Raw genomic sequence first — 14,256 nt, forward strand, 5'->3', positions numbered from 1 at the left:
TTTTGCAACTTTCAGAACGCGTTCTTGCCCATTGTTACATCACTAGGTTGCCCCCGGAGACGGGGGGGGGGCGAACCGGAGGAGAGTGGGGAAGGAGGGGGCGGGGCCACGCACGGGACACCCCTCCCCCACCCGCGGGGAGGGCGGCGATAGGCCACACCCCCTTTCGGCGGCGGCGGCGGGGAGCTGGGGGCGGGGCCTGGCGGGGAGCTGGGGGCGGGGCCTGGCGGGAGAAGGGGGAGGGGGTTCAGGCCGGGTCATGAGGAGCCGCTCGGCCGGGCTGCCCCTTCCCTCCCTCCCGCCAGTGACGATCCTTTGCTCCCCCCCTGTGCATCCCCACCTCTGCTGAGCGGGCCCTTCCTTTTTGCCTTGGCTGGGACTGGAAGCTAATGGAGGCGGACGCTAACCAAGCCAACTCGGTGCTCAGTGCAGACTCTCAGCACGATCCCTGGTACAGGAGCTCAAATCCAATTCATTTATTCAGCTTTCTCCTTCCCCCACCTTAAAAAAAATACATTTGCTTGCTAATGTTCAAAGGAAAGAAAAATTGGTAACATCCCCAGATTTTAAACTGTAGTGTTGACTTTCTGAAAAAAAGGTGCTTTGGGTTAACGGCCCAACTTACTTTTTTTTCTTTAAATGTGTGTGTGAGGTGCCAACATGGCCGAATCCCATGTCTGAGTTGTGTCTTTGTCTTTTTTTTCCCTCTCTCTCTTCATATTTTTTTAGCAAAATGTTCGTCGGGGGACTGAGCTGGCAGACCACGCAAGGTAAGGAAGGTCCTGATCCACCTCCCAACTTTTCTTTATAACTTCTGCTAAAATTCAATCCAAATACTTGTGTGATTTAAAAAAAAAATCTCATGTTCGCGGGTGTGTGTTTACACATCGTTGTGATTGCATTCTGAAACCATGTAGCTTTTATTATGAGCAGAAATCTCACTCTCCCTTTGACAGACTGGTGTCGTGTATGTCAATCTGTAGCAGTCTTTTTTTTAAATCTGGGGGTTCCAGTGCATCGTCCCTCTACCTACTTTAAAAAAATAGAATTAAATTGTAATAGTTCTTTTTGAGTGTCGTAAGGTCTGCTTTCTCACTATTAATTTCTCCCCCCCCCTCCCCCCCTGCTTTAACAGAAGGACTTAAGGAATATTTCTGTAAATTTGGAGATGTGAAGGAGTGCATGGTGATGCGGGATCCTGTTACAAAACGGTCAAGGTAAGTGAGCCTCCTTGCTACTTGATTGTTTCTTCGCAAACTTCGCTACGGTGAGCAGGGATGTTTTATTTTGTTTAAAAATAGATCTCCATCTGACTCTATCCTCATTCGGATTGTTACACGATGTACCTTTCTCACAGCAAACTTAAACAATGTGGATTGTTCCCTTTTTCTATTTTTACTTTGCTTTTTTTGTTTTTCCAGAGGATTCGGGTTTGTCACTTTTGTTGACCAAACGGGCGTAGATAAAGTTCTAGCGCAACCGAGGCATGAACTAGATTCTAAGACGGTAGGTGACTTGTATTCCCCCCCCCCCCCCCCCCCCCCCCCATGAGATGCAAGCAATTTAACAGTTGTGTCAGTAAGAGTGATGTAAAGCAGCACAGATTGCTCTCACACAGCAGAGATGGCCACAGACCCAAGGCAGGTTTCTGAGACTCACGCCCCCCACCCCACCCCTCCCTCTCTTTTATCTTATTTTTGAGTCTTGCAAAGACGAGAGAGACGCTGAGCCGCACGTCATGTATTTGCTTTACAATCCACGCATGTTTGTCCCAAGTTTTCCCACACTGAGCGATCCAGCTGGTTAAATAGTACAGTGCAAAAATCCAGAGAGGGAGAGAAATTTGGGATTGGGAAGGGGGTTGGGGTGTTGGAGAGAAAGAGAGTGCCTGAGCGTTCCCACGGCGATCGTTGGCAAGGCAACAGGGGCTGCTTGGGGGTGGGGGGAATCTAAAATAGGTCAGCATTCATTCATCAGACCAGCACTTAGTGACATTAACAAGATGACCGACTTTCTTGGACTGGGAGGGGAATGAAAACCTGTTTTCTTTTGAAAAGACCTGTTTATTAGGGATCTATGAAGTGCTATCATTACCCCAGCAGAGGGATTTATTTCATTTTTATTGTGTTGTACAGTTTTATCAGGATGCAGGGCAAGGTCTGTGTGTAACAGGGATGATTAAACTGGGACTGGAGATTGTCTCATGGCAGCAAGCAGATCAGTGCGGAATGCCCAAGAGGATGGATTTCGAGTGTATTTGTGGTTTAGTTTCTGTCTTTCTCTTCCCCAGGTCACCCCCACCCCCACTCCCTTTCTTTCACACCGTGTTTTACACTCTTATTCACTAATCTACTTAGTGACGGTCTTGCTTCTAAATCGGCTCAACGGTTCACTGCTTTTTCAGTTTATTGAGGGTGACCGGTAGAGGTGATTGGAAGGGGGATGGGAAGTGGTGTGAAGGGAACACGACAAATTGTGTCCCTTCATCATATAAAAATAATAATAAACACTTGTCACAAGTAGGCTTCAATGAAGTTACTGTGAAAATCATCTGTGATTTTTAAAAAAAAATTTAGATTACCTAATTATTTTTTTTCAATGAAGGGGCAATTTAACATGGCCAATCCACCTAACCTGCAGATCTTTGGGTTGTGGGGTTGAAACCCACGCTGACACGGGGAGAATGTACAAATTCCACATTGAACCCGGGTCGTCAGCGTTCTAGGCAACAGTGCTAACCACTGTGGCATCTTGCCGCTCCCAGCTCTTTATCTGTAGAACATAGAACATAGAACAGTACAGCACAGAACAGGCCCTTCGGCCCTTGATGTTGTGCCGAGCAATGATCACCCTACTTAAACCCACGTAACCCGTAACCCTACAATCCCCCCATTAACCTTACACTACGGGCAATTTAGCATGGCCAATCCACCTAACCCGCACATCTTTGGACTGTGGGAGGAAACCGGAGCACCCGGAGGAAACCCACGCACACACTGGGAGGACGTGCAGACTCCACACAGACAGTGACCCAGCCGGGAATCGAACCTGGGACCCTGGAGCTGTGAAGCATTGATGCTAACCACCATGCTACCGTGAGGCCCCAAATTTTTTCTTTTTAAAAAAATAATTTTTATTCAAGTTTTTCAACAACAAATTTTCTCCCCACAGTTAAAGTAGACAAGGTGTGGTTGTGCACCGAAACAAGAAAATAACTTCCCCCCCCCCCGCCCCCCCAACAGAATAATAAATAATAACAAACAACAATACAAGAAAGAAGAAAATAACAAGCCCACCGTTGCAAAAACAAACCCTCTTAACCAGCCCCGACCCCCCCCCCCAGGTTGCTGCTGAGACTGACCACCCTCTACCCCTTCGCCAGGAAATCAAGAAAGGTTTGCCACCGGAGAAAGAACCCCTGTACCGACCCCCTCAGGTCAAACTTAACCTTCTCCAGCTTGATGAACCCAGCCATGTCATTGATCCAGGCCTCTGAACTCGGGGGCTGCGTGTCCCTCCACTGTAACAGAATCCTGCGCCGGTCTACTAGAGACGCAAAGGCCAGAATGCCGGCCTCTTTCGCCTCCTGTACTCCTGGCTCCGAAGCTACCCCAAAAATCGCGAGCCCCCAGCCCGGCCTGACCCTAGACCTGACCACTTCAGATAAAGCCCCGCCACCCCCTTCCAAAACCCCTCCAAGGCCGGACATGCCCAAAACATATAGGTGTGGTTCGCTGGGCCTCCTGAACACCTCCCGCACCTGTCTTCCCCTCCAAAGAACCGGCTCATCCTGGCCCCTGTCACGTGCGCCCTATGCAGCACCTTCAGCTGAATTAAGCTGAGCCGTGCGCAAGAAGAGGACGAGTTCACCCTCTCCAGGGCGTCCGGCCACATTCCATCCTCAATCTCTTCCCCTAGCTCTTCCTCCCACTTTGCTTTGAGCTCATCTACTGAGGCCTCCTCCTCCTCCTGCATCAACTGATAAATTGCCGAGATCTTCCCCTCACCGACCCACGTCCCCGAGAGCACCTTATCCTGCACCCCACTGTAATTTTCTTTTTGAGTATTATGGGTTGGTGAGCTAGTCATTCCACATTATTTTGTGCTAATAAAGATCAGAGAAATTTCATTGGCCTTTCAGAGTAGAGAAGGTGGTGGTGAGCTATTGCCTTGTATTGTTTCAATCTATGTGGTTCCGGTATAACCACAGTATTATTAGGGAGGGTGGTATAGGATTTTGACCCAGCAAGTTGAAGACATGTGATATACATCCAAGTCAGAAGTTGAAACTTGGAAGTATTGTAAACTGTAAGGGGACAGTGTAGAATCTCAAAAGGACATATTAATAATAATCTTTGTTGTCACAAATAGGCTTGCATTAACACTGAAATCAAGTTAATGTGAAAAGCCACTAGTCGCCACATTCTGGCACCTGTTCAGGTACACAGGGAGAATTCAGAATGTCCAAATTACTTAACCACACGTCTTTCGGAATGTGTGGAGGAAACCCACGCAGAGACAGGGAGAATGTGCAGACTCTGCACAGACAGTGACCCAAGCCTGGAATCAAACCTGGGACCCTGGCACTGTGAAGCAACAATGCTAACCACTGTGCGACCGTGCAGACAAGTTGGTGAAGTGGGAAAATAGGTGGCAGCTGAAGTTTAATGTGGAGAAGTGTGAAGTGATGCATTTTGGTAGGAAGAACATGGAGAGACAATATCAAATAAGGGGCAAATTCTAAAAGGGGTGAAGGATCAGGGGGGCCAGGGTACACATGCATAGATTATTGAAGGTGGCAGGACAGGTAGAGAGAGCAGTTAATAAACATACAGTATTGTGGGATTTATTAATAGGGGCAAGGAGATTATGCTGGAGTGTACAGTTCTGGGGCCGCATTATAGAAAGGATGTGAATGCATTTGAGAGAGTGCAGTAGAGATTTACAAGGATGGTTCCAAGAATGAGAATCTTCAGTTATGAGGATAGGTTGGAGAGGTTGGGACCTTTCCCCCTTGGAATGCAGAAGGCTGAGAGGAGATTTGAAAGAGATGTTCAAAATCGTGATGGGGCTGGATAGAATCGATAGGGAGAAACTGTTCCCCCTTGCACAAGATTAAGAACGTGAGGACACAGATTTAGGTGATTTGCAAAAGAAGCAAATGTGATATTTATTATTTAAAAAACGTTTTTCCACAACGAGTGTTTCAAGTCTAGAATTCTGGAAGTGTGATGGAGATTAGTTCAATTGAGGGATTCAAGAGGGTATTGAATGACTCCTTGAAACAAACAAATGTGCAGGGTATGGGAAAAAGCTAGGGGAATGGCACTAAGCCACAACGCTGGTTTGGAGAAGTAATGCAGACATGATGGGCCAAATGGTAGCCACCTGCGCAGTAACAATTCTGTGATGTGTGATTTGCAGATAATGGTGTTCCCGTGCGTCTGCTTTCTGTCCTTCTAGGTGGTAGATACCGAGGGTGTGGGAGGTGTCATCAAAGACACCTTGGTGAGTTCCTGCTGAGCCCCACCCTGTAGATGGTGCACTCTGCAGCCATGATGAGCTGGGGGCAGAGGAAGTGGGTGTTTCAATTAGTGGATGGGTTGTCAGTGAAATGGGCTGCTTTGTTCTGGATGGTGTTGTTGGAGCTGCATATATTCCAGCAAGTGGAGAGTGTTCCATCAGATTGCTGACTTGCACCTTGGTGGCAGAGATGGTGAATCACGATCTGTGTCACACAGAACAGAATATTCAGCCTCACACCTGCTAGTAGCCATGATATTCATGTGGCTGATCCTGTTGAGATCTGGTCTGTGCTGACCCCAAGATATTTTTTGATGATGGGGTGGTGGTTGGTGATGGTAATACTATTGAATGGCAGTGGGGTGATGGCTGGGCTCTCTGCCTGGCACCTTTTGTGGTGCAAATGCTACTTGCTACTTAGATGGCCTGAGCCTGGATGGGTCCAGGTACATTAGTAGCTGTAGATATGGTGGAGTAATGCTACTTGCTACTTATATGGCCTGAGCCTGGATGGGTCCAGGTACATTAGTAGCTGTAGATATGGTGGAGTAATGGTATTGTCACCAGACTAGTAATCCGAAGCTCAGGCCAGTGTTCTGGACACAGGGGTGCTTATCGAATGATTACAGCACACAAGGAGGCCGTTCAGGCTGTCGTGACGTGCTGGCTCTCTGAAAGAGCAATTCATCTAGAGCTACTCTTCTGCCTTTTCCCCACAGCCCTGCAATTGTTCTTCTGGTAATGATCAAATTCCTTCCGGAATGCCAGAGGGAATTGGATCATTATCTGAAAAATAACATTTTGCAAGGCTACGTTAAATCCCATCGTGATAGCTTGTGGAGTTCAATTAATAACTCAATAATGAAATTGGTGACTGTCAAACTATCATCAAGTGTCAGTCCATATCACTGACATCCATCTGCTTCACTGTCCTTTAGGAAAGGAAATCTGCCATCCTTACCTGGTCTGGCCCACATGTGAAAGCTCGATCATTGAGCACGCCCATGACAGAAATCAATAGATTCCTGGATGCTAGCAACATCAAGGGATATGGGGATAGTTGGAGAAAATAGAGGTAGAGGATCAGCCTTGATCTGTTTGAATGTCAGAGTGGACTCGACAGGCCGAATGGTCTATTCCTCCCCCTGCTCTGATGTGACTCCAGACCCACAGCAATGTGGTTGACTCTTAAATACAGTCTGAAATGGCCTAGCAAGCCACTCAGTTCAAAGGAAATTACAGATGGGTCATAAATCCTGGCCTTGTCAGTGAACCCCCAACTTTCTGTGTAAGGATAAAGGGAAAAAAATGCATATGGCATTGACCACTGCAGTCATCGGGATTCTTACCTTATGGAGGAAAACTTTGGGTGAAGCAGCTGAAAATACCTGGAATCAAGACACTGTTAAATTACTGAAACAAAGTCTTGAGCCTAAGATTTCTGGTCTCCAACAATTACTCTTTTGTGCCAGGCATGACTCCAACCACTGGAGATTCTTGATCATGATTCATGTTGATCAGTTTTCCTCGGGTTTCTTGTGAAATGATGCCTTGGTGTCAACGCCAGTTATGCTCTGTTCAGCTCTGTAGTGCACATGATGTCTACATTTGATCAAGGATGTGATGAGGTCAGGAGCAGTGTGGCCCTGTCATATACAAGCCAAGCATTATTAGGCAAGTTACTGATGACCAAGAGTTGCTTGATAGCACTCTTGATGACTTTGCTGATTGAGAATCAGCCGATGTGGTGATAGTTGGCTGTGTTGGATTTGTCCATCCGTTTGAGGGCAGGTCGCACCGAGGCAATTTTCCACGACGGGTAGAAGCCACAGTTGTACTGGAGCAGCTTGCCTAAAGTCCTGACTAGCTCTTCAGTACTGCGTTTGGGGGCCATAGCTTTGGCTGAGCATATTGGATGCAGCAATGTTTTGATGGATTGACTGGAGAGTTGTATCCGTGTGGCAAGACACCTTGGGAGGTGACCAAGAAGGATTGTCCCATAGAATCTATGGATAAAAGACTTTTGCAAGGGTTTCGGTCTTGATTTTTGCACTCCTTTTCTGAGCTCTGTCATCATTTTGGATGAGGGTGACAAGCCGCCATTAGTTGGTTTAAATGACACCGTTGTTTGTGACTGTAGAGTTGCAGAGCTTTGACTTAAACTGTTGGTTGCAGGATCTCTTCTATGCCGTACTTCAATTGTTCCAGTTCAGTATGCATGTAGTCTTGTGTTGTAGCATCGCCAGGGTTGGCACCTCCTTTTGGTGCTGCTTCTGGCATGGATTCTGCATACTTTGTTGAAACTCTGGCTTAATGAAGGAATGAGTTATGGTACCTGTCATAACTCCCACGGTGGAACCATTATCGATCATCTCGTGGGACGTGTGCTTGGGACTTGTGCATTACAAGTTTCCCGGATAGGGGGCAGAGGCCCACCCAGCTGGTGTGTTAGAACTGAACTTAAAAGCCGGCCCAAGCAGGGACCGGCATGTTGATTTTCCCAATGGGGACTGTGGCTATGGATAGTTACTGCCGTGGGCAGATTATTGAAAATCGTAAACAAATCTTTTGCTTCCTACTGCTGGCTTTCTTGGTCATTAAAGTACCATAGTGGTAATGTTATTGGTCCAAGTTAAAGGCCTGAACAAATGTTCCTGAGACATGAGTTCAGATCTCGCCATGGCAGCTGGGGAAATTTGAATTGAATTGATTAATACGTCATGAATAATCATGAAAACTACTGGATTGCTGTAAAAACTCATCTGGTTCACTGATGTCCTTCAGGGGAGGAAATCTGCTGCCCTAAACAAATCTGGCTTGCGTGTGACTCCAGACCCATAGCAAGGCAGTTGATTCTTAACTTCCTCTGGAATGGCCTAGCAAGCCAACGCAGTCAAGGGCAGTTTGGGATGGGGAATAAATGGCAGCCTTGCCAGCGGCATTCACATCCCCAGAATGAAAGCAACTTTCAGGTGTTCATTGTTGAGCAGCTAGATCTGTTAATCAAGGTATTTATCAAGGTGGTTGCCACACTGCATAATCGATCGAGAGAATCTTTAATGTGAAGAGAGGTCCTGGTCTCCATAAGGGCCATGTTCTGGTAACTTCTACCAGTGAAGCCATTGATAGAAGGACCTGGAACAGATAGATTAGTGATGATGAGGTCAAGCAATTTTTTCGCCTTGTGCCTCTTCTCTCACCCCTGTCCTTCAGTGCTTTGCATGTTTGGTCAGTGGTGGGACCGTTGAGCCATTCTCTGTGATGTGTGTTGAAGTCCCTGCTCAGCATGCATTCTGCGGTATTTGATGGGAAGGAATAAGGATTCAGCAACTTGAGAGAGGATGGGAATCAGCATGAGGTTTCCATGCCCATGAGACTTCATGTGTATAGAGTCAGCATTGACCCAAGTCCACTTCACCTGACTAAGCCACTGTATCCCCACCTTATTCAGTGTCCACAAAGACCCTTGCAGCAGGGTAGCCCTGTTCAGTGTTCCCTTCCTTGCCACTCAGCATAGACTTGGGACAGCCCTCCAAACCTTCTGATATGTGGAAAAACTTGTCAAAGGGAAAATAATTCATTGTCTTGGGTAAAGTGGCAATGTGAGCTGTATTTCACTTTGTCAGGATTATCTGTGTGTTGCATCTGGATACATTTTCATCTGACTTCTGGAGCATCAATAAATTGTATTGTAACTGACCCAAACCTGAGGCTACAAAAATGGCACAGTATGTATAAATCCAAGCAGATGTGAGCCTTTGTTTGCTTGATAATCAACTGGCCTGGAATGATTTTTGGAACTGTTTTGAAAAGTGCCATATAGTATGTTTGTATTTTATGTGGACAGGTGGGTGTCTAAATTATATTGTTTAATATTAAAAAAATAAATGTCACATTTAAAAAAAAAAAGTTTTTATTAAAAGTTTTTCATTTTATATACAATACAAAATAAACACATCTGTGAGAGCTGGATACAATTTACAAAAGCCCAACATTGGAAATAACTTCAACCCCCCCCCACATCCTGTTTTGTTATTTCTACAGAGTTTTATTGGGATACATAGCTTACAAAAGGTGATTCCCCTCCATTTGGGATCTTGTTCTATTTTGTTTTATTTACTTGTGCCTGCCCCGGCTGGACTCTATGTCCTGTAGCGGGCTCTGTTGGTCCGCTGGTTAGTATGGACTTTGCCTCCGGTGGGGTTTAGTTGATTGGCGCCCCTCCCCGCACTGGACGGTTTGGCCTTGGCTGGGCCCCCGTTTTGTCCTGGGGAACTTTGTCCCTGCTGGAGGGCCCTGAAATAATTGTTATATTAACTATTCGTTGATTCACCTCTGTATGAAACCAGTGCTAGTTTAATAAATATGCTGTCCAATGACTGGGAATTGGGTAAGGAGAGCGAGTGCAGATTTAGCCGATAGACATGTTGCACTTCCGATCCTCCCAACCCTGAATGGACCAAGTTTGAAATGGAGGTTGCAATACAAACCTTTTCCTCTACTGCAAGATCTTATTAATCAACATTTTGAACCTTCCAGAGACCTGCTTGTGGTCCATTGTGTATGGCAATCCAGTTTGTGAATTAAGACTATTTAGGAAAATTGAAGACACTGTCCTTGAGCCTTGCAGTTGCGCGAGGTCTTTGATTTGACTGAAGGTCAATGCTGAGTACCCAGATCTCTGTTTGGGGAGAGTCTTGTGGATGCTACGATCAGTTACAGCATTCCTGGGTTTGGAGGGTATGGGGTAGCAATCCCCGTCTGTTTGCTCTGTTGCACTCCCTACTGGAGACTTGGTGAGAACAGGATGAGCAAGAGTTGTGACATTGTTCTGATCCTCGAGGCTCGCACATGAATGATGGCCTCCGTGGAACAATCCTTCAATAAAATACTCCAAGCTTTTGGAAAGCGAGGGCAGGAAACTGGGGGATAAATATTCAGTGGGTTCCCACTAATTGAATTTTTAAATGTTTGTAAAGAAATATAGATGCAATATGGATTTTCATTGATTCAAATAACAAATTGGTAAATTCATCTGACTCAGATTTTGCCCTTTTAATAGGATCTAATCCCCTTTCTGTTTGACCTACAAAAGCTATTTTTACATTGAAACCAGTCTATTGAACAGTTCTTTTCAACACACCCAGATTTCTGTTTCATACAATTGTGTTTAAAGACAATTGTTAGCTTGTTGTTTCACTAGCACAGTTCAGGGTTCCAGGAGAAATCTATCTAGTTATTCAACAATTGATTCTTTTAGAATCTGTAGTCCTGAGTGCCAGACCTTTATCGGTCCACAAACTACCGGGTATGGCACCAAGTACAATATTTGAACAGTGCCAGTGTTGGCAACCACAACTTCCTAGTTTTTAAGGTGAAATGGCTTCCGAGACAATGGCTCTCCTGAGTCTTTGACCAATTCTTTGAGCCTATGGAAATACAATGAAAGCTAATAAACAGTTTCTTCACCCAAATAAAAAAATAAATACTATTTTAAATGCTCCAAGCCCAAACCTTTTTGTTCTATTAACAAGTTGAGCTTAACAATAATCAGCGAGACCCCCACCTAAGTTTTAGATAGCAGATTGCTTTTTTGCCGATGCGGTGTTGCGGGCAAAAAGGCCTGTTTATTTAATTTTTTTCAAAAATGCATTGATGAACTGAAATGTGATGCAAAACTAGTTGAGCTTCAGAACTTGGGACCTTTTTGCTGCCGCCGCTTTTGCGACATTTAATCAAGTCTGACTATATGGAGTAAGTCTTGGAATGGTCAAGATTGTACTGTGGGGCATCAAGCAGTATGAAAACTAAACATTTGGAGACATTTCCTGCATTTACCCTGGCACCAATACTCTTTCCTCACCTTGCACACAAGTTGACTTGTCCCGGTGGCTTCACTTCATGTGCAAGCCCAGGCAGTAAGTATTTACCGTTTCCTGTTCTATTCTCACTTGACCACTGCGCAAGTGTGAACGTTATCAGCTGGTTAACAGCAGAAGCACAGATTGATCATTTATGTTTCCAACGTAAGGGCAGCACGGTAGCATTGTGGATAGCACAATCGCTTCACAGCTCCAGGGTCCCAGGTTCGATTCAGGATTGGGTCACTGTCTGTGCGGAGTCTGCACATCCTCCCCGTGTGTGCGTGGGTTTTCCTCCGGGTGCTCCGGTTTCCTCCCACAGTCCAACCTCCCCGGACAGGCGCCGGAATGTGGCGACTAGGGGCTTTTCACTGTAACTTCATTGAAGCCTACTCGTGACAATAAGCGATTTTCATTTCATTTCAAAGATGTGCAGGTTAGGTGGATTGACCATGATAAATTGCCCTTAGTGTTGGGTGGGGTTACTGGGTTATGGGGATGGGGTGGAGGTGTTGACCTTGGGTAGGGTGCTCTTTCCAAGAGCCGGTGCAGATTCGATGGGCCGAATGGCCTCCTTCTGCACTGTAAAATCTGTGGAACGTTGGTGGGGTCAGGTGTTCCTGTAAATTTGACACAGGCCATTCAGAAGTGAAATTAAGAAACACATTTTTTACACACCATGTGTAGTGCAAATCTGGAAATCTTGTTCAACTCTCCCTTCACCCTTACACCCTCCAAGGAAAGATAATGCCGCATCAATTGGAATGATTGAAATTGATGGTGTTATTAGGTAACGCTGTCAATAGATTTGAAGCAAAGCTGGGTAAATAAAGTTCAGGTATGAATGAGCCATGATCTAATTCGAGGTGTCTCAACCTTTCTGCTTCTGAGATACCCCCCCCCTCCCCCATGTTATAAAATTCCTACTGGTCCCCGTGAAATACAACACAAGTTTTATTTTTTCTCTCGACAAAAATTGGTTATACACTTTGTTTTATTTCTGTAAGTTAGGTAGCACGGTAGCACAGTGGTAGCACTGTTATTTCACAGCTCCAGAGTCCCCGGTTCGATCATGGTTTGGGTCACTGGCTGTGCGTAGTCTGCACGTTCTCCCTGAGTCTGCGTTTGTTTCCTCCGGGTGCTCCGATTTCCTCCCACAAATCCCGAAAGACGTGCTGTTAGGTAATTTGGACATTCTGATTTCTCCCTCTGTGTACCCGAACAGGCGCCGGAATGTGGCAGCTAGGGGATTTTCACAGTAACTTCATTGCAGCGTTAATCTAAGCCTACTTGTGACAATAAAGATTATTATAAGTTGACTGGACAATTGATTGCATAGTTTCCAGTAAAGTATTGAGGGAGTGCTGCATTCAGACGGTTTGGGAACTAGGAGGTTAGACTTGAATGACTAGCTGCTGTGTCATGCCAACACTGGTGAAGATGTCTTAAAAAGCCTTTCTCAATATTGTACCATTGGGCACACTGGTACATAGAACAGTACAGCACAGAACAGGCCCTTCGGCCCTCAATGTTGTGCCGAGCAATGATCACCCTACTCAAACCCACGTATCCACCCTATACCCGTAACCCAACAACCCCCCCCCATAACCTTGCTTTTTAGGAGTTTTGGTGTTATAGAATTGAGAGATGTTCCTCTTGCAGATACTTGGTCTGTAGGTTTAAGTGCCTTAGGGCCTCATTAACCTAAGGTAACTGGCAATTCAGGAAACAAACTTGAGATAATAAGCAAGTGATGGGGCAGTCAACAAATTCCTTTTCATGTGTGTGAAAGAATCTCTCAATCCTTGTGATGTGATGTTTAGTTCTAATTTTAGAATGGTGAACTTAAATATATGCATAGTTGTTAAGTGTATTTATGATACAGATTATTTAAAACCCAATCGTATATTAATTCAATCCCCTATAATCTGTATAACCGGAAATTTGATGTAATCTTTTTTTTTACCATTGTCAAGTCAGACAGACTAACACAGGATGTGACCTGAACCAGTCCCTCAACCCCAGAATTATTGGCAACCCACTGGAGTGAGTGGGTGTGCAAGTGGAAGCTTTCCTTTGGTGACTCCATTTTTACTGTTGGTTATTCATTACTCAGTGGTTGCTGTTCCTTACTGAATGAATTGAGGAAATCAGCTTTTTATTTTTGGATGCTGCTGGTGATCACATCCATTCTACTTCCTTTTGGTCCATTCTCAGTGTTGTCTCTTTCTGCCCCAGATCATCCAGCATCATTGTGCCTGAGCGCGACAACTCAGTTTAGAGTTTCTATTTGTCTTGGCACACCCCAGAAAACCTTTGCTGGGGACCTAGGGACCTCTGATCTTTTCGAATCGCAGAATAAGTTTGATAGTCTGAATGGCCTACTCTTTTTTTATGTTTGAGATCCGCTGGCGTGTCCCAATTTTAGACCCAACTGAGGTCAGCTAACTCATCACAAGAGTGGGGATTGAGCACATGCATCCTTTTGGCTGTTTGAACCAGCTATGGTAAATAAAGTCTAAAAGGTCCCGGTTGCTGTAGACAAAACCGAAAGTAGACGCCCCTCTCAGCCTCTCAAAATACTGACCTTTTAAGAGCAGGTCTTGTAAGGAATTTCTCACTTCTGACTAAGAAATTCCTGACTGGAGACTTGAGGAATGCAGGAACCAGGCTGCATGTGGAGGTGTCTGTGATTTTGACAGGGAGCACGACGGGCCTACACATTGAATGTTCTGGTGAGGTAGCTTGACCAGTGGGAACATCATAAGATGCTGTTTTCCCTGATCTGACATACGTCAAAACTGTTTGGCAGGTTATTTTGAATTAAGCATATTCATTGAGTCACTCTGTCTGGTACCAGAGCAAGTTGAAT

General features: G+C 45.4%; 1 protein-coding gene across 2 annotated transcripts in view; it reads left to right on the forward strand.

Annotated features, from left to right (window-relative positions):
- Positions 1-217: 217 nt before the first annotated feature.
- msi1b (musashi RNA binding protein 1b) overlaps positions 218-14,256 on the forward strand; it is a 195,606-nt gene continuing 181,567 nt past the window's right edge. The window contains exons 1-4 of one of the 2 annotated variants that reach the window (XM_038791971.1): positions 218-451; positions 730-770; positions 1,136-1,217; positions 1,422-1,506. In XM_038791971.1, coding sequence (XP_038647899.1) covers positions 390-451; positions 730-770; positions 1,136-1,217; positions 1,422-1,506 — 270 coding nt within the window. In that variant the 5' untranslated portion in view covers positions 218-389. The remainder of the gene's footprint in view (positions 452-729; positions 771-1,135; positions 1,218-1,421; positions 1,507-14,256) is intronic. The other variant, XM_038791964.1, reaches the window with a different exon arrangement.

The sequence above is a fragment of the Scyliorhinus canicula genome, chromosome 1 (assembly GCF_902713615.1).
Source record: "Scyliorhinus canicula chromosome 1, sScyCan1.1, whole genome shotgun sequence".
In the NCBI taxonomy this organism is placed as follows: Eukaryota; Metazoa; Chordata; class Chondrichthyes; order Carcharhiniformes; family Scyliorhinidae; genus Scyliorhinus; species Scyliorhinus canicula.